The 18,842-nt window shown below is 31.4% G+C and overlaps 5 protein-coding genes across 6 annotated transcripts; all 5 read right to left on the bottom strand.

Annotated features, from left to right (window-relative positions):
* Positions 1-737: 737 nt before the first annotated feature.
* On the bottom strand, positions 738-3,561 carry LOC123305043 (zinc finger protein 501-like). Its single transcript, XM_044886647.1, has 2 exons — positions 3,371-3,561; positions 738-2,184 (listed from the first exon to the last, which is right to left on the bottom strand). Exons 1-2 carry the CDS (start codon positions 3,509-3,511, stop codon positions 946-948), a joined length of 1,380 nt encoding a protein of 459 aa, XP_044742582.1. The 5' UTR covers positions 3,512-3,561; the 3' UTR covers positions 738-945.
* A 200-nt stretch (positions 3,562-3,761) lies between these two features.
* LOC123305044 (zinc finger and SCAN domain-containing protein 12-like) lies at positions 3,762-6,004 on the bottom strand. The gene is made up of 2 exons (XM_044886648.1): positions 5,875-6,004; positions 3,762-5,284 (listed from the first exon to the last, which is right to left on the bottom strand). The coding sequence occupies exons 1-2, from the start codon at positions 6,001-6,003 to the stop codon at positions 4,217-4,219; spliced, it is 1,197 nt and encodes a 398-aa protein (XP_044742583.1). The 5' UTR covers position 6,004; the 3' UTR covers positions 3,762-4,216.
* Positions 6,005-6,824: 820 nt separating this feature from the next.
* Positions 6,825-10,158, bottom strand: LOC123305042 (zinc finger protein 33A-like). The gene is made up of 2 exons (XM_044886646.1): positions 9,969-10,158; positions 6,825-8,825 (listed from the first exon to the last, which is right to left on the bottom strand). The coding sequence occupies exons 1-2, from the start codon at positions 10,101-10,103 to the stop codon at positions 7,353-7,355; spliced, it is 1,608 nt and encodes a 535-aa protein (XP_044742581.1). The 5' UTR covers positions 10,104-10,158; the 3' UTR covers positions 6,825-7,352.
* A 1,787-nt stretch (positions 10,159-11,945) lies between these two features.
* LOC123305040 (zinc finger protein 2 homolog) lies at positions 11,946-15,327 on the bottom strand. 2 transcript variants are annotated; one of them, XM_044886643.1, is made up of 3 exons: positions 15,106-15,327; positions 12,683-14,270; positions 11,946-12,423 (listed from the first exon to the last, which is right to left on the bottom strand). In XM_044886643.1, exons 1-2 carry the CDS (start codon positions 15,244-15,246, stop codon positions 12,714-12,716), a joined length of 1,698 nt encoding a protein of 565 aa, XP_044742578.1. In that variant the 5' UTR covers positions 15,247-15,327; the 3' UTR covers positions 11,946-12,423; positions 12,683-12,713. The 2 variants fall into 2 exon arrangements, with proteins under 2 accessions (XP_044742578.1, XP_044742577.1); XM_044886642.1 differs by lacking the exon at positions 11,946-12,423 and having other exon boundaries at positions 12,562-14,270.
* A 907-nt stretch (positions 15,328-16,234) lies between these two features.
* Positions 16,235-18,837, bottom strand: LOC123305041 (gastrula zinc finger protein XlCGF57.1-like). Its single transcript, XM_044886644.1, has 2 exons — positions 18,627-18,837; positions 16,235-18,055 (listed from the first exon to the last, which is right to left on the bottom strand). The coding sequence occupies exons 1-2, from the start codon at positions 18,756-18,758 to the stop codon at positions 16,559-16,561; spliced, it is 1,629 nt and encodes a 542-aa protein (XP_044742579.1). The 5' UTR covers positions 18,759-18,837; the 3' UTR covers positions 16,235-16,558.
* Between the last annotated feature and the right edge of the window lie 5 nt (positions 18,838-18,842).

The raw sequence follows: 18,842 nt of genomic DNA, 5'->3' as shown, positions 1-18,842 counted from the left end.
TCGAATAATAAATAAATATTTTCTATTAAATTTTGTTTACAAGTAAATTACCTGTACGGAGGAACATGCTGTAATCATTTCAATAATATTTAATAATGTTATTGATGTTAAATTTTCAGTAAATTTTAAACATGTCCTGCATATTTTTTCAAAGTCACTAATTGTTAATGTATTTGACATTTTTTTCTTTAGAATATTTTATATTATTTGATACAAAGTTGTATTCACATTTAAAAAAGTTGTAGAGACGTAAGTCAAATTTGCAAATTGTTTATTTACAAAAAATGGCGTAACATTATATCTGTCAACCAGTGTAAATTTAAAATTTCCCGCTCTTTTGTTGTATTTTCTTTAAGGACGTCCCCCAAAAATCATCTTTCCTTAAGATTCTAGAATTTATGTTTTAAACATATAAATCCTATATTGAAGTGCTTTTAAAGGTATGCTAATTATTTAAAAGCATAAGAAATATTTTCCCATAAAACAATTATAATAAGCGGCGCCGTTTTTCCATAAAATACATTTAAATTGGATTAAAAGAATAGAAAATTAATTTTTTCTTAAAAAATCGAATTTATTTTATCACATAATAAAAAATTTTACATTATTATTTTTTTTAAATCGGATAACTATTATTACAAAGTTAAAATATAGTTCAAAATTTAATGTCAGCTAAAAATTGTATAATAAATTTAAAATTTTTTGAAAATCAAATAAAATTTGAACTTAAATGTAATCAGCGCGAGTTTCTTACGAGCAGTACTTTTACTATTAATCAAAATCAAAAGAGAAAAGTCTCCGTTTCACTATCACGTAAAGCGTTAAACGTGTTAACAGATTCCATATTTGCATATGTCAATTCTTAAAAATAAAGTTCGCCCCCCCCCGTCTAGATCAGAACCTGAATGTTACCGTTTGATGTCCAATCCACAGATTTTCATTAAATTACGAAGAATGAACTTTCATATGTGTCTGTAAAACAGTTTTAAAACCAAACGACTTCCCACAAACTAAACATGGAAACGGTCTCTCACCCGTATGCCTACGCATATGATTCTGTAAAATAAGTTTCGTATGAAACGCCCTTGAACACACAGTACACGAAAAAGGTCGTTCATCTAAGTGTGCCGATTTAATATGCCTGCGTAAAGCACCCCGATCATTGTATCGTTTATCACAATTCGTACATTCAAACGGTTTTTCGCCCGTATGTGTACATAAATGTCGACGTAACTCAGCTTTGGACAATAAACCGCGACCACAAATATTACACAGGTACATGTATCGCAACGCTTCGTTCTGATGTACACGACGAACATGTTTCGTTAACGATATTTCCTTGAAGAATTTTTTCGGACATTCCGTGCACGGATACATTAATCGTTTATCGTGTATGGTTAAATGTCGTTCGAGTGATGCCTTCCCCACGGATTTTCCACAAATTTGACATACTTCATGTGGATCAGGATTTATGTGAATTCTTTTAACATGCTGTGTCAGTACACATTTCTCTTTAAATGACTTATCACACTGAGTGCAATGATACGGCCGATCGGTTGAATGAGCAATTTTATGTTTCTTTAATTTACGCGAATTTGCGAAATTCTTGTTACAAATATCACACGTAAATTTTTTATCTATATGAGTGCGTTCATGCGCTTCTAAATGTAGCTCATGATAGCAGATCAGAGAACATTTCGTACATTGTTTTCCTTCGGCGTTATGGATACGTTTCATATGAACGCCTAATCGCCATACACCATCAAATGTATGCTTACATAATTCACAATTATATTTTTCAGTCTTTTCAAGTTTCCTTTTAGAACGTTCTATTCGTTTACTTAAACATTCATTTTCACTATCGGTTGTATCGTTATCTCCTTTACTTTCTACCATTTCGTCGTAGTCTTCTAAATCATTTTGTTGATCTTCTGGCTCTGGTTTGTCCTCAAACCATTTACTTTCATTTTGTTCCGTTAACAATTCAGATGTTTCAGATTTACATTCGTATGATTCAAGTTTTACATCTTCAATAGTAATTTCCTCTTTTTGTCGTTTCTTTATATAGATTTGTCGTAGTTCATAATCAGAATTTTCACATAGTTCTTTAAAATTGAATGCGTTTTGTAACCGAGCTAAACATATCTCACAAACTTGATGCGGTAATTCATCGTTTTGAATAATCTACAAAAATAAAATATTGAATGACGTCATGTGGGGATAGAGTAAAAGTCCTAATTTTTAATCTGTATATCACGTAACCTAAAACACGAGCCGCCATGATGTGACATCATATAGGCAAAAATAATATGGATTGATTACTAATTTGTTGATGGCTTTTATAGTAATTGTAAGTTATGCTACCATTAACTTTATACATATAATAATTACATATACAGCTGTTGTTTTTGCCATTATTACGTCACTAAAATGACTGATAGCGTTTTAGCAAAAATAAAAAAGGTTTTAAATTTATTTTTTTCTGATTCGCGATCGCAAGATACGGTGGCGCCGCGCAGCGAGGATTAGTGAAACTATTATAGAGGATTTTGAGTTTTGACAGCTACACAAGTGCTGAATGTTTTTGTTGTTGAGATGGAAATTATCAAAAATGAAAAACGTTGTGGTGTTCCCCAGTGTGGGAAAACAAGATCTACAGGCGTCAGTTGTCGCACAATGTCGCAAAAACATGCTTGCACTTGCTTCCCGCGCCCGCTTTGCAAGAACAATAGCATTCGATTTTTTTGTTGTCATTGGCTACAAACACTTTGATTTAGATCTCATGAGGTTTCTCGGTGATGTTCGACGTTTGCAAACATGAAGATTTGATTAATAAACAATTATTTTGCTTCGATTGGATACCACAGAAAAACAAGTTTTTGGAACGAGAAAGCGCCTCTCCTTCCATCAACGGCCTTACTGATCCACCAAGTAGATAAAATATATCACCAATATTAATATCCAGGGCTTTCTTCATGTTAAAAAAACAAATAAACAAAAAAAAATGCAAAAATTTATTTTGACAACTTGAACGAAAATCCTCTATATCGGCCATATTGCATTTACACCAGAGCCATCTCTAGGTAATTTCGTTCGCCAATTCTACAATAAAAAGTTGCGAATTTTTACGGACGGATCCAGAGAAGGGGTTAGAGACAATTTCCCTCTTCAAAATGTAAGATACAATTCCAAACTAAATGATCCACCAAGTTTTGGCATTATAAGCTTAGAAGGGGTCATGAATGTTAAGATATCTCTTGAATGCAAAATAACTTTAATATGGGGGGAGAAAATAGAATTAAATTTTATTTGCAGTTTCATTTAAAATTTTCTGAAACACTCTGTAAAAATTAATATATTTTTGACTTACTTTTACAGAAGTACAAGCCTTTATCATATCAATTATATTGTATAACATAATTGATGTTAATTTTTCTGCTAACCGTGTGCATACCCGACAAATTTTCTCGAAATCCTTAAAATCTAATTCAGTAGCCATAATGTTTTTCATCACATAATTAGTTTTTTTTTTCTGTATTTTTTAGGACACTTGAACCTTTAATATGCCATCAAAACGTATGGATTGGCTAAGTAAATGCAATAATAAGGATACAATTAAGAAAGTACAGTTTTATATAAAAAATACTTTATTCTGGTAAAATAATTATGAAAATGAAAAAATTGTACAAAATTGTTTAAAAATATTTACAAAATTAAAAATTAAATTTTTTTGAATTGAGAATTTACTTGTAAATGTGCGCACTCCACGAATCAACTCTGTTCTTGTTTATATTATAGTACAGTTAATAAATCCGGGATTTATTGGAAAAGTTGGGAAACAGCACCGATTTTAATGAAACTTTTTGTAACGTTTTTGAAATGTTTCTGAATGTGATTGCAGGAGCTGTCACAGTGTGGAGGAGAAGAAGACGATAGCTCATCTTCTAGGAGTATGTTGTCTATTTAGAGGAGATAGACATACTTCAGCCAGCTTTTCTTTTACGACCAAGTCCGTTAACGTCAAAGCGCTTCTGCTTTCATTCCTAAATAGATCAAAATGGCTCATAGAGTAATGGCCGGGGATGAGTGTGTCCCACCGACCCCTCTTTAGTATAACAACGGACCCAATGGTCTAAGTGTGTCCCACCTTAGGACAGCCACTCTAACATAACCTAACCTAAGCTTTTAATTGGAAGTTATTTTAACTTGTATGGAATTATTCACTATCGAATATCGCATCCTTATCTGTTGGAGGTAGATAAATTCCACCATGCACTTTCATATGCGTTTTTAAAACACATTTGAGCGCAAACATTTTCATGCATATCAAACATTTGAACGGTTTCTCACCGGTATGTGTTCGCATATGATGTTTTAAAATAATTTTCGTAGGATAAGCCTTTGAACACACTGTACAAACAAAAGGACGCTCGTTTAAATGAAACCCTTTAACATGACTACGTAATCCAGCATCTGAGGTATACGCTTTACCACATTCCGAACACTTAAATTTCGCTTCCTTTTCATGTGTATTCATATGTCGGGTTAGTTCACTATTCGAAATACATCCTTTACCGCATATATAACATAGAAACGGATATAAATCAAACGATGTCTCTTTTTTATGTACACGACGACAATGTTTTTCTAGTGTATCCGCATCCAAGAATTTCTTTGGACACACTGTACATTGATAAGATGGTGGATTTTCATGTGTTTTTAAATGTCGGTACAATGATGTTTTCGATATTGATCTACCACATATTTGACATGCTTCTTTAGGTACTGGATTCGTGTGCATTGTTTTTACATGTTTATTTAAAATAAAATTCTCTTTGAACGCTTTAGAACACACTGTACATTTGAATGGACGATGATTTGAATGTGCCACTAAATGTTTTTTGAGTTTATGTTTATTTAAAAATGTTTTACCACAAATTTCACATTCACTATTTTCCGGCACTTGTTTTTCTTTATCTAGATTATCATTTGTTTCCGATTGAATATTATTATCCTCAAATTCGAAATCATCTCTTGATTCAGGACTTTCATTTTGGTCGGAAGGGGAATATTCATCATAATCATTATCTGATAAAAAATTTGTACTCTCAATTATTTCAGTTTCCTGAATTTCATTTTTTTCAAAATCAGTGTCTTTGTTGTTTAAAAGTTTTCGAAGTTCTTTGTCCGAATTTTCTGATTGATTCTTCAAGTTGAATGCATCCTCCAATCTTTTTAAACATATGCAACAAACTTGTTGTGGTAAATCATCTTCATTCCAAATCTAAATGCAAAGAATACAAGTGAAAAAAACGAATTGACTGAGTTAGTTGTTGAAATACCATGTATATACTGTGTTGATTACACAGTCACAAATACATATAACTGATATACCCATATAATACTATACAATTTGCCATAATTTGCGCTCTCACGGGTAAACAGTGACGTTTACGAAAAAATGTTCCAAACAAAAGTTGTTTATTTTTTTATAAGGAACATTTTTACTCTCTAACCGTTTACAAGATGGGTCCTACGGCTGCATCCAATTGACCTATGTTGCTCATTTACGAACTTGACCTCACTTTTTACGTCCTCAGCACGCTGTAAAAATTTCAGCTTGATATCATTTTTCGTTTTTGAGTAATCGTGATGACAGACGGACAGACGACAGACAGACAGACCGACAACCGGAAATGGACTAATTAGATGATTCTATGAACACCTATACCAAAATTTTTTTCGTAGCATCAATATTCTTAAGCGTTACAAACTTGGGACTAAACTTAACATACTATGTATATTTCATATAAACATGGTATAAAAATTAAAATTTTTTAAACATTATCAATAAATTGTATTATTTTGATTTACCTGCACTGTTGTACACTCCTTTATCATTTCAATTATGTTATTTACACTAATTGCTATCATGTTTTCGTCTAATTTTAAACAAATTCGACAAATTTTTTCAAAATCTAATAGAGATAATTGCGGAGGCATTGTTTAATTTCGCACAAAATAATGAAAATTTTAATTATTTTTTATTTAAAACAAGTGAAAACAAACAATTGATTGAGTTAATTGTTGAAAAACCATGCATAGTCAGTGTTGTTTTCTTTATCACATTACACATACAAACATGTGACACATACATAACTGATAATCAAGTATAGTACATATTATAAAATTTCCGCCTAATTGGCGCCCTCACGGGTAAACAGTGAGGTTAACGAAAAAATGTTTCAAACAAAAGCTGTTTAATTTTTGATAAGGAACATTTTTTACATTTAAACTTTTGTTCTATCTCTAACGGTTTAGAAGATGGGTCCTACGGACCCAAGACCCTGTAATGACAGTTGAAAGAGTATTAACCATAGAGCTGTCTAGTCACAGAATACGCAATGAGTGAATTCTTGACCGCAGTGAGAGAGGCAGAAAAAAATAGAAATTGAAGACGTATAAAAGAGACGAAGTAGGGTGTGCGCGGCGCCCACTTTATCTGTCTCTCTACAGCCACACACACCGACTTTATCTGTTTCTCTCCACTGCAATCAAACGTTCGATGGCGACTTTGCAGCTCTATGATATTTAGGAATAGTAAATTTTTTGAATAAAATAAAATTTAAAGAATGATTATAAAAATGTTTATTTACAACAAAAAAGAAATTAAATTTTTTTCTAAACAATAAATTCATTTTTCTTTTAATAAACGGCTATAAAATTGTTAACACAAATTATACAATTTTTTTCATTAGTTTTCAAAAAATTATTTTTTACGTTAGTTTGAACATCACGAAGTTCTTTACGTAAAAGGGGGGGGGGGGGGCTAGGCAATACTTTTTTATTATATTTCCAATCTTTGCCGAGAATTTAAAAACTTTGCAAAGTGCAAAACGTGCAAAGTTTCAAAAAATAATTAAAAATTCAGGCTTCATATTTTATTGGACTTAAAGGTAGTATGGCAGTATCGAGGGTCACAGTTAACTACTATTTTTGTAAAATTTATTCAAAAGATCATAGCTCCCTTCGTTAATTCCCATCAGCACTCGCGTAAACCAAATAATTCGCGCGTTTAACATTCTTTAACTTTGTAAATAATGAAACTTTGAGGTTATGTTTACCAACAACAACTGATCATTCAATGTGACAATTAAATTTTAGTCAACTGATTTAAAAAAAATGTTTTTATGGTTTTTCATTATGGTTATTTTAGTTTATTATACATTTTTTGTGTCGGATGAAAAAAAAAACAATTCAAAAATGATTGCTGATTTAACCAAATTGTTTCCCGTCTCGATACCACTAAACCGCCTAAAAACCCTATTTTTATAACAAATTACGCACGTATTTTACGAATGTACTTTCATGTGTGTATTCAAAACATTTCGAAATCCAAAAGCTTTCCCACAAATCGTACACGAATACGGTCGTTCACCGGTATGTGATCGATTATGTTTTTTCCATTCGGATTTCGTATAAAATGCTTTATTACATGTCGGACACGTATGCGATTTTTCCATGATATGTGCTCGACGTATATGTGCATTTACTAAAGCTTGTCGCGTATACGATTTATCACATAAATGACATTGAAAAATACGTTCTTTGGGTCCACTATGCACCATATTAATATGGGCACGTAAACTTGACGCATATGGATATGGTTTGTTGCAAAATTCACATATATGTCGTTTAGGGACTCCGCCACTTTTATGCACCTGTTTTCGATGCGTATGCATAACGTATTTATTCGTGTAGACCTTGTCACAATCGGGACATTTGAACGTTTCATTTTTATGCGTTTCTAAATGTTGGTACATACCACCTGGATGTATTAATTTACCGCATACGTTACACATATCACGACGTTCTGCTTCGACGTGACGCAACTGTATATGTGTTTTTAACGTGAATTTATGTTTAAACGAATTATTACAAATTTTACACGTGTAAGGTCGATGCTCGGAATGTGTACTTTTATGTAAATTTAAATGATATTTTTGTTGGAAAATTTTCCCACAAATATCACAGATAAACTCTTTTTTCGTGTGCGTTTGCTCATGTGCATCGAGCTGTAATTGATGATAAAATTCCTGATCACATTTCGGACATTTTATGGGTCCAGCTGAATGACGTGTTTTCGCATGTTTTGCTAAAGCACTAAGCTCATAATATGATTTCGAACAATGTTCACATTTATAGTTTGCTTTACCCTCGTGACGATTCATATGTTTATTTAAATTACCCTTATCGGAAAAACCTTTTTCGCAGACGGGACATTGAAATTTAAATGCACGATTTGTGCTGTGAGTTTCCATGTGACGGAGTAAGGTTGAACGGGTACTTAATTCCTTTTTACATATATTGCATGTTAGATCGTAGATTTTATATTTTTGAACTAGAATGTCGGCTAAGGAACGTTGTCTTTGTTCGCCACCACTCTCGGTTCTATCATTTTCTGAATCATCGTCTTCGTTATCGGTGTGAAAATTTTGTTCGATCTTCTCATTTTTTAGTTCATTTTCTTCTAATTTTTCATCATTTTCACTCAATGTGGAATGATTTGATGAATGATCATCATCATCAGAGTTTTCATCAGCATTAGTTTCCTCGTATTTTGTTTCGATCTTAATAGAAGAACTAGTTTCATCTTCGATTGATAATTCAGTCTTACATTTTTGTCCTTCGTCGCGTAGTAAAATTTTATAAAGTATATTCAAGGCTACTGCACTGCGCTGTTTGAATTCGAATGCCGCTTTTAATTGCCAAAAACAATTTTTGCATATCTGTTGAGGTAATTTTAATTTGGAGTACATTGATTCCTATTGGAGAAAAAAATCAAAAGTTTTCCGATTTACTAAACAAACTTAAAATCTTTAGCTGCGTAAAAATAAAATTTTAAAATGGGCCAGTGACTGTAGGGTGCGTTCCGATATACACTACGAGCACTGGCCAGTGCTCTTACACTGCCACAGTACTTTAATGGAGTATTTTCATGATGACGCTGAGTTTGAGCGTCAAATTAGATTACGTGGTCAGTTTAGGCTGTGCTACCAAAAAGCTAAACATTGTTCCAAAGAATTTTTTTGAACAATTGATAATCATATTCACCACCCATTATGGATATAATTGTTTATCATTACCATGTGTTTTATTAAAAAAAAAAAGGTTATGGATTAGGTTAGGTTAGAGTGGCTGTCCTGGGGTGGGACACACTTAGACCATGGGGTCCGATGGTATACCGTTAATGGGTTGACCATTCCCCAGCCACTACTCCATGAACCATTTGGAGCTGTTTAAGAACAGCAGGAGGACTTTGACGTCGACTGACTTTAGGTCGGAGAGGTCGTCAAAGAGAGGCTGGCTCAAGTAAGTCCATCTCCTCATGACAAGCACTGGGCAGTGACAGAGAAGATGAGACATTGTCTCATCCTCATCATCACTGTGACAGCTCCTGCAGTAGTCGTGATTCACTGCCAGGCCTAAGCGTTCAGCATGCTTGCCGCCCAAATTCTGTCTAAAAAATACCCTAAAATCGATCCAAGAAATCGCTCTTAGCTCGAAATTATAGAAGATATCTCAGAAATTATTCATCCAATAATCAAGTGCATCCGATTTTTATATTTGTGCAATTTTTTCAAGTTTAAAAAGTTTGTCCAACTTTTTATTTTCAAGGAGTATTTTCTATGGTATCCCCAAAATTCTATATGAAACCCTGAAGTTTGAAAAGATTTTTGGTGATATCTCCAAATCGTCAAAATAACTGGCTTAATGTGTTTTTTGGGTTTCTTTTTTTACCCTATATATAATCTAAAAACAAGCTATAAAAATTTTGATTTTTTAAAAAATGTTTTTTAGCGTACGTCGATAAAATCTTCATTTTAAATTAAAAGTAGCTTTCATTTAATCCTAGTTTACAGTGCTTGATTTATATATTTTAGCATTATACATATTTCCAGACTTACTTGCATATAAGTACACTCTTCTAACATATGAATTAATTCGGTATCGGTATTATTAATCGCCTTCATATCTTCGTTTTGTGTTAAACAAATTCGACATAATTTATCAAAATCTTCCAAGGTTATTAACTCTTCCATATTTTTTGATCATTTATCTTAATCAATCGGTAAACCGAAATTTAAGTATGTACTACTTAACATCGTAAATATATCTCAATACGATGATATTAAACTGAACGACTTAATTTTTAAATTGCAGTTTTAAAACCAAATTATGTTTAACTTAGAAAAATTGACCATAGCGAAAGCTAATTTTAAATTCAGTTTTTTTCCACTATTCGAACCCCCTCCCTCCCCCAATTAGAAGTAATTTACTCGGCGTAGCGCTGGTATGCATTTTTTAATGTATTTGTTTACACAAAAACGGCTCGATGTATCAAGTACAATTTAAGTAATTCTTTTCAACCTAAAATTCTTGTTAAGCGAAAGTCTTCTAATTCTTGTCAAAAAATAAGATTACGTTGAAACCGAACTAGATATTTTAAGAACTAAAATAAGTACTTAGAAAGCAGTTTCGAGCGCAAAAGAGGTTTTTTTTTGGGAAGACCATTTATTTTACATAAATATAAAAAACGTATTCTTATAAGACATTTCATTAATTTTAAGATCCCGTTGTCCGATTTCAAAAGTTTGATATAGTATTGCTCCTGTAGGCGATCTTCTGAAGGTCCTCCAAAGAAAGGTATTCGGTGGTGAGCACCATATCTCTTTTTTTCGATTATCCAAAATGAAAAAAAATCAGAAAATTTCTTTGGTCGACCGATGAATACGGATATTAATAGAAGGAAAAGTCAAAATTATGAATAAAATCCAAATTCCAACTAGTTTTGAGGAAATAAAATAAAAAAACAAAATTTTTAAGTAATAGGAATGTATTAATTATTGCTACGGTATTTTTGAAGTAGAAATTTTCAATTACAATAAATTTTATGATTCGCCTAAGTATTGGACAATCCAGCTAAGAGATACTCTATCTAGTAGTAAAATTAAGAAGCTCTTTGTTAGTTTTGTTGTAACCATCAAAAACCTTAATGTGTTTCATTATGTGCCATGGAGGTTATAAAGTAGGAGATCGATCGCTACGCGCTAAAGCATTAGCGCGTCTGTCCCTGAAAAATTGTAGAATTTATAGTTCATTTTCCAGCCATCAGCCGCTCTGTCGTCGGTAAGTAGTATCTGCGAAGTTAGCTGTTTATGAGTACAAGTAGATGAAGTTAGTTGCATAATGTACAAATATTATTATATAACTTTAGATAATATTATTTTTCATTAATAAATAATAATAATAATTTATAATAATTCCATTATTTTCTTTTTTTTCCTTTGAATGATATTATATACACGTATATTAAACGTTTATATATCATTTCAAATTAGCGCACAACAGCCCGCTTTTATTGAGACAACTTAGCGATCGCAGCGCCTCTCTTGTTTTGTCCGTATTTCTGGGACACTATTTCCTTATAACCTTATAACCTCCATGTTATGTGCAAATAATTTTGAGCATAAATGACACTTTCTTGACAAGAAGCACACTATGAGAATAATAATTTGTCAAAATAAAACAGCTATTTGATTAACGATATTATTTGAAATTTGTGTCACTATGACGCTGAAATCTTAACTTTAAAGTCCAATAAAACTAAGGACATAAAAACCTCGCACATTTAACTTTGTATGACTAATTAATTCATATAGAAATTCGCGAAATTCGGTTTTTGGCTATTTTAAAGGGCTCAGCTCATTTGGATTTTTTTTCAGAATGACAATATTGTATGTAAAAGAAGAAATTTTCACCAAAAGGCAAAGACAATGTTAAATGTGCGGGGTTTTTTTGATATTAATCTATATTTATGATTATTTTTAGCATAATACAATTTAAAAAAAGACATTTGTTTTTGTAAAAAAATATAAATAATTACTTTAAACAATCTATCAAGTTAAAAAATATATTTACAATTATTGCAAATAAGCCTTCTTCGAGTATTGAGTTTTTTAGCTAAGACATATTCTATCTAGTGCTTTTAATCAGAATCCACATCCTCGATAAACAACCTGTTTTCATGCCCTCGACCGTTTTTGAGATAGAAGACGGTGTTCACCATAGCTGACTCGCTGACTATTTTATACAAATTCTGAGAGACTGCTAGACATGCTAGAAAGACGCGATTTTTGGCATTCGAAACATGCCAAACTGCATTACCTATAAAATTTCGATTTTTCCGAGAAGGTTGAAAAGAAAAAAATGAAGTTTTTTTATTTTTTCCGCAGGTATCAAACAATTTTGTTTCGAATGCCAAAAACCGCACCTTTCTAACATGACTAGAAGCCTCTTACAATTTGCATAGATATCAGTCAGCGACGAACACTCACAATTATGGCCCTCATCATCTTCTATCTCAAAAATGGTTGAGCGCATGAAAAAATGTTTCAAATAAAATTTGTCGCAAATTTTACGCTCTACAATTTTTATACAATTGTTAATATCATTGGAGCAATAGAAACTGAGATAATCGCGAAAAAATGATCTATTTTGACTTTTTTTCTCAAAATATTTACGACGCAGACACGAGATTTTATGAGACTTTTAAGATAACTTTTAGAACTCCAAAACGAAGCTAAATCCTGCTTATTATCTCTTATTCCAAGGTTGATATCCCTAATTAATCTGGGCTAAAATAATGAAAATTATTTAGCATGAATTTTCATATGTGTTTTTAACACTTGTTTAAATCCAAACGCTTTTCCACAAACATTACATGGAAATGGTCGTTCCCCGGTATGTGTACGCATATGTTTCTCTAAAACATTCTTCGAATGAAATGCTTTATTACACGTTTGACAAATATGCGGTCGTTCATCCATGTGTGCACTTAAAATGTGTACTTTAACACCATTTTGAGACTTATAGGTTTTGCCACAAATATGACATTCACTTTTCTCCAACGTTGTATGCATTACAACCATATGCTTACGTAAACTTCCCGAACTTCCTAACGCCTTATTACATAAATTACAATAATATTTTTTCGATGTACCACCATTTTTATGTTTTTGATTAATATGTTTACCTAAAATAATTCGATTCGCATAAATCTTACCACATTGTTCACACTTGTAAATTGTATCCGTATTATGTGTCTCTAAGTGCGCACGTAAACTACCCGGATGAAATAATTTCCCACAAACATTACACATTTCACGTCGATCCGTTTCCAAGTGTCGTAGCTTCATGTGAATTGTTAAATTAAATTTTTGTTTAAAAGCACTATCGCACATATCACATTTGTAGGGTCGTTCATCCGAATGGATTTTCTTATGTTTTGTTAAACGATTACGTGTTGGGAAAATTTTTCCACAATCTTCACAAACAAATTTCTTCTCTTCATGTGTTTGCATATGTTGTTCGATTTGTAATTGATGATAGAATTGTTGAGGGCATTGAGTGCAAGTGATTGGTTTCGCTTTGTGACTAGACTTACAATGCACCCCCAAAGCGCTTAACACATAAAATCGCTTCGGACATTTATCACATTGGTACTTTGTTTTACCTAAATGACGGATCTCATGTTTTTTTAAATTTTCCGCTGCATAGAATCCTTTGTTACAAGTCTTACAATGGTATTTTAAGGATCGATTTTGATCGTGTACTTCCATGTGACGTAACATCGAGAATCGATTACTTAAATCCTTCTGACAAATATTACATGTTAAACCGTAGATATTATATTTTTTTATTAATAAATCCGCTACGGATTTTTGTTTTTGTTCTCGTGTTTGTGTCGTTTGTTCGTTTGATAAATTATTTTCCTCGTCTTTTGATTCATCGTTGGTACTTTCATCCTTACAATCATCGTTCGACAATGACGAATCATCCAAATATTCGTCATTGTTCAAGGAATCCTTTAAATCATCAAAATCACTATTTTTCGAATATTCATTTATATCCGAATTGAATGTGTAATTCGATGATTCTTTTTTCACTTCTAGATTCTCGTTTACATCCGAATTGGTACTTAATTTATTTAATTCACCAAGTGTTTCGATTACTTCGACTTTTACAGCCGATATTATGCTGTTGTCTTCTTGAGATTCTGGTTTATTTTCGGCATTCTCATCATTTTGTAGAATATTTCGTAGAATGTCTAAGGAAACGCTGCATTGTTGTTTGAAATGAAATGCATTTTTTAATTGCCAAAAACAATTCTTACATATTTGTTGGGGTAATTTTCCATCACAATCGTCCTAGAGAAAATATTTATGAAAGTTTAAATCAATATACAAATGAAAATGTTAAGGGAGATGGGAAACAGTTTAGTCAAATCAGCAATCATTTTTGACTTGTGTTTTTTTACAACTAATGGATTAACAGCCAGGCCAAAAAAAATTCGTTGAATTTATTAAAGTTGATAATTTAAGGATTGGTTATTGTAGTTGTGTACACGCAGATATATGCTATCGAAACGGTTTTACGTGGTACTAAAATGAATTTACTAAATTTGAAAATTGTATATTGCTATTTATATTGCATATAAATAACAGTTATGATTGTCAGTCAGTTAGGTGTTAGAACAAGACTGGTCAGTCTGCCTATATTCATGAACAATAAATACATCAGATTCATTAAATACATATGATTTCCGTGGTATTTAAATGAATTTATTAAAGCTGAAAATTGTTATACAGCTTTTATATTGCATATAGATAACAGTTATGCCAGTCAATCAGTTAAACGTTAGAACAGGGCTGGTCAGTTAGCCCTTATTTAGGCAATATTTTAATGCCATATAGTTAGTAAATTCATGTCAGGTAAATGACGCTATCATTCTCTTAGTAAACTTTAGCTTAAGCTGTTAATAAAATCTAGAATTTCTTTTAAATGGTCAGCATATCAAAAAGACACGCTTACAAGAATGGCTTCAAAGAAAAAAAAACCTAGAGAACATAGACTTGAACTAAAGAGTGAAAATATGCAGAAAATGACTTGCTATGGTCAAATAACATTTCTGACTAATAAATAAAATAAATTCCCGTTGAACTTCCATAAACGAATATATTTTGAAGTTTAGTTTATACTTACATGTGCAGAAGTACATTCTTCTAACATATGTAAAATTTGTGCCGTTGATATGGATACCATATTTGAGCGTGCAACTAAACAAACACGGCATATTGTACTAAAATCATTTAAACTAATTGATGAAACATTTGTTAATTCCATTTTTAAATACGAAATTATTGAATATTTAATTCGATTGTTTTTAACTCATTGTTTCATTTGTTTTTTTACATGCACAGGGCCACATTTTCGAGAATTTATTTACAATTATTTTTATTATTTTTTTTTCTAATAGTTCCTGTCGTTAGACTTTTTTCAGGTGTTTTTTCCACATTCTTATTTTACAGGAAAAGAAATTTAATTAATTTATTTTTAAAATTTTATTCGAAGTATATTTTATAAAAAAAAAATAAATACAAATAAAATACATATTTCGAAATCGGAGAAATATTTTAAAGAAAGATTCTAAATCGACCTAGCTATAATGAAATCTTTATTGCTTCAATTTAAAACTGTTCATTTATCACTTTTAAATACTTTCGTTCAATCATAATTGAATATTTAAAAAGAAATAATTTATACGAAGGAGCTAATCTCAAAATCTATTGAAGATATCGAGATGCATTTTTTAAAATTTCATTCTAATAACTCACTGTTTAATTAAAAAAATTGGATAGATTTTTAGATATAGGGAGCTAAAATCAGAAATATAAGATCCTTTATTTCAAGAGTCGTCTTTATGTATAAACCATTTTCCTAAAGAAATGTTTAACCCCTCAGCACTCGCGTCAATCGCTCTATATAATCTTTAATCGCGTCAAAAGAAATTTGCTCACATGTTCTGCACATATGTCAAATATATCACGAGTTAAATATTCTTTAACTCTGTATAAATCATAGCCTCTACATAATTTTATATAAATTTATGCTGTTTTGAGAGTGAAAATATTTGAGCAGAAAAATAATCTAAATAATTTAATTCATTTTAATTAATTTCACCATATTTCTATCACAAGGTTTTTTAATTTACTGAGAATGACTTATATTCAACTAACGAAAGTACACAAACAAGCCCGAAAATTTTCTGAAGAACTTGAACAAAATTTTATTTAAAAGAAACTGTTCCTAGATAGTTTGAAAATCTGAAATATTCATAATTTGAAAAGAGATAAAACTATATGAAGATGGAAAAAGGTTCAACCACGTTTGAAAAACGCGAGTGCTGACGGGTTTAGGAGTCCATAGACAATTTTTGTCAAAGAAATTGGCTTTTATGCTAGGCGTAAACAAGCTAAACATCATTGAAAATTGAAGTCCACGGTGTGAGCACCTGTTCGTAGGATCACTTGTGCCCGTTTGTAATATAACATTTCATAGAGAACGATGTGATCGGTGGCATGCCCAAAATATTCTGTAATCATTTATTCAGTCAGAATCGATTTATTCGATTAAATTGAAAGTTCTTGAATTTCATCTATTTTGAATGAACTTTCATATGTGTCTTCAATACTTCTTTAAATCCAAATGCTTTCGAGCAAATCGTACATGAAAACGGTCGTTCCCCGGTATGTGTACGTATATGTTTCTCTAAAATTTTCTTTGTATGAAACGCTTTATTACACGTTTGACAAATATGCGGTCTCTCATTTTTATGTACACTCTGTATATGTAACTTAACACCATTTTGTGACTTGTATGTCTTACCACAAATTGGACAATCACTTTTACGAATCTCTGAATGTATATTAATCATATGATTCGTTAAACTCCCTTTCGAACCCAACGCTTTATTACATAAATTACAATAATATTTTTTAATTTCACCTAAATTATTATGCTTTAAATTAATATGGCGGCCTAAAATTAATTTACTCGCATACAATTTACCACATTGTGGACATTTAAACGATTTATTATTATGGGTGTCTAGATGAATGGTTAAACAACCGGGTAAAACTAATTTCCCACAAATATAACACATTTCACGTCGTTCGTTATCGTCATGACGTTTTTTTATATGTGCGGTTAAATCGGATTTTTGTTTAAAGCTACGCGTACAAAAGGTGCATACATGCGGTCGCGCTTCCGAATGGAAGACTTTATGTTTTGTTAAACGATTTTTCGTTGGGAATATTTTACCACAATCTTCACATACGAATTTCTTTTCGACGTGTGTTTGTGCATGATGTTGTTCGATTTGTAATGGATGATAAAATTGTTGTGGGCATTCGGGACACGTAATCGGTTTCGCTTTATGACTCGATTTATAATGAACACCAAGGGCACTTAATACGTAAAAACGTTTTTCGCAACGATCACACTGGAATTTTGTTTTACCCATGTGTCGTAATTGATGTTTTTTTAGATTTTCTTGGGCGTAAAAACCTTTGTTACATTTATCACAGTAATATTTAAATGAACGATTTTTATCGTGTATTTCCATGTGTCGGAGCAACGTTGTACGCGTACTTATTTCTTTTTTACAAATATTACATGTTAAATCGTAGATTTTATATTTTTTTATTAAAATATCCGCTAGAGATCGTTGTTTTTGCTCGGTTTTATCATTTTCACATGATGGTGTATCACTTAAATCATCTTTTTCTTCTTCGTCTTCGGAAGATGAACTTTCCTCGTCGGTATCATCTTCATGAAATGAATCATTTCCATCATTACTTCGCGTATAATCGTTGTAATCTTCTGGATCATCATCTTCCGTTGAGTATATTTCATTTTTAATATCAATTTTTCTATCTTTGTGGTCATCTTCGATCACCTCATTTAATTCTAATTTCATTACTGGTATAATATTTTCATTTAGTTTTTCGTCATGATTTCCTTCCTCTTGTAAAAGTATGTTACATAAAATTTCTAAGGAGAGTGTACATTGTTGTTTAAAATCGTAAGCGTTTTTTAATTGCCAAAAACAATTTTTACATATTTGTTGGGGTAGTTTTTCACGAAAACGTTCCTAAAAATTGAAATAATTTTGTTAGTGTATTTTAAAAATACATGCCCAAATAGCTTCAAAATTATAAATAGAGAAATTGCATGTTTTTGAGTTTTCATAAACTGTAAATTCAAAAGCTTGTGACGTTAACATATCGTTTTAGTAACTCCACCGCACGGAGAAATGATAAAATAACATGCAAGATGATAATGGTTTGTCTCCCAACTTATTGTAACATAATTTTACATGGAAACAAGTCGAAAAATGTGAGTTTAGAGTGATTCAGATAAGCTCCCAGCTTAAGCGAATGTCAAGACGTCACAAGCAATCACAAGTCGTTTTTTTTAATCAAAAATATAATTATTTTTTATTAAAATAATTAAAAAAAAAATGTAATTGTTGAATTAAAAAAAAATTACATCCAAAGCTGATTTACATGTTTAAAGCCATTCGTTTATAGTTAGTAAGGGTGCTATTAAGGATATGTTTTATTAACAGAGGTGACTAGCAATTTACTTTGTTAATATTTTTTTTTAAATTTTAATTTAATATTTTCATAGAGATATTTAAAAAATTTTGTTTATATTCTTACATGAACGGCAGTACACTCTTCAAGCATGTGAACAACTTGTTCGGATGTTGTTTGCATCATATTATCACGTTGTATTAAACAAATACGACAAATTGTTTGAAAATCTTGAATATTTATTGATTGATTCATCATTTAAAAATTAATTTTATACATTTATTTATTTTGTATGTAACTTATTCCTACATGATTTTACACCATTTTACCAGCTCTATAAGC

The sequence above is a fragment of the Chrysoperla carnea genome, chromosome 1 (assembly GCF_905475395.1).
Source record: "Chrysoperla carnea chromosome 1, inChrCarn1.1, whole genome shotgun sequence".
Taxonomy (NCBI): Eukaryota; Metazoa; Arthropoda; class Insecta; order Neuroptera; family Chrysopidae; genus Chrysoperla; species Chrysoperla carnea.
This window is presented reverse-complemented; position numbering and strand designations above follow the sequence as displayed.

Coding starts and splice junctions, on each gene's coding strand:
- LOC123305043 (XM_044886647.1), bottom strand. CDS start 3,511: ATGAAAAACATTATGGCTACTGAATTAGATTTTAAGGATTTCGAGAAA. Junction 2,185..3,370: donor AGGCTTGTACTTCTGTAAAA/GTAAGTCAAAAA, acceptor TTATTTTTGTAG/ATTATTCAAAACGATGAATT.
- LOC123305044 (XM_044886648.1), bottom strand. CDS start 6,003: ATGCCTCCGCAATTATCTCTATTAGATTTTGAAAAAATTTGTCGAATT. Junction 5,285..5,874: donor AGGAGTGTACAACAGTGCAG/GTAAATCAAAAT, acceptor CTTTGCATTTAG/ATTTGGAATGAAGATGATTT.
- LOC123305042 (XM_044886646.1), bottom strand. CDS start 10,103: ATGGAAGAGTTAATAACCTTGGAAGATTTTGATAAATTATGTCGAATT. Junction 8,826..9,968: donor AAGAGTGTACTTATATGCAA/GTAAGTCTGGAA, acceptor TTTCTCCAATAG/GAATCAATGTACTCCAAATT.
- LOC123305040 (XM_044886643.1), bottom strand. CDS start 15,246: ATGGAATTAACAAATGTTTCATCAATTAGTTTAAATGATTTTAGTACA. Junction 14,271..15,105: donor AAGAATGTACTTCTGCACAT/GTAAGTATAAAC, acceptor TATTTTCTCTAG/GACGATTGTGATGGAAAATT.
- LOC123305041 (XM_044886644.1), bottom strand. CDS start 18,758: ATGATGAATCAATCAATAAATATTCAAGATTTTCAAACAATTTGTCGT. Junction 18,056..18,626: donor AAGAGTGTACTGCCGTTCAT/GTAAGAATATAA, acceptor TTCAATTTTTAG/GAACGTTTTCGTGAAAAACT.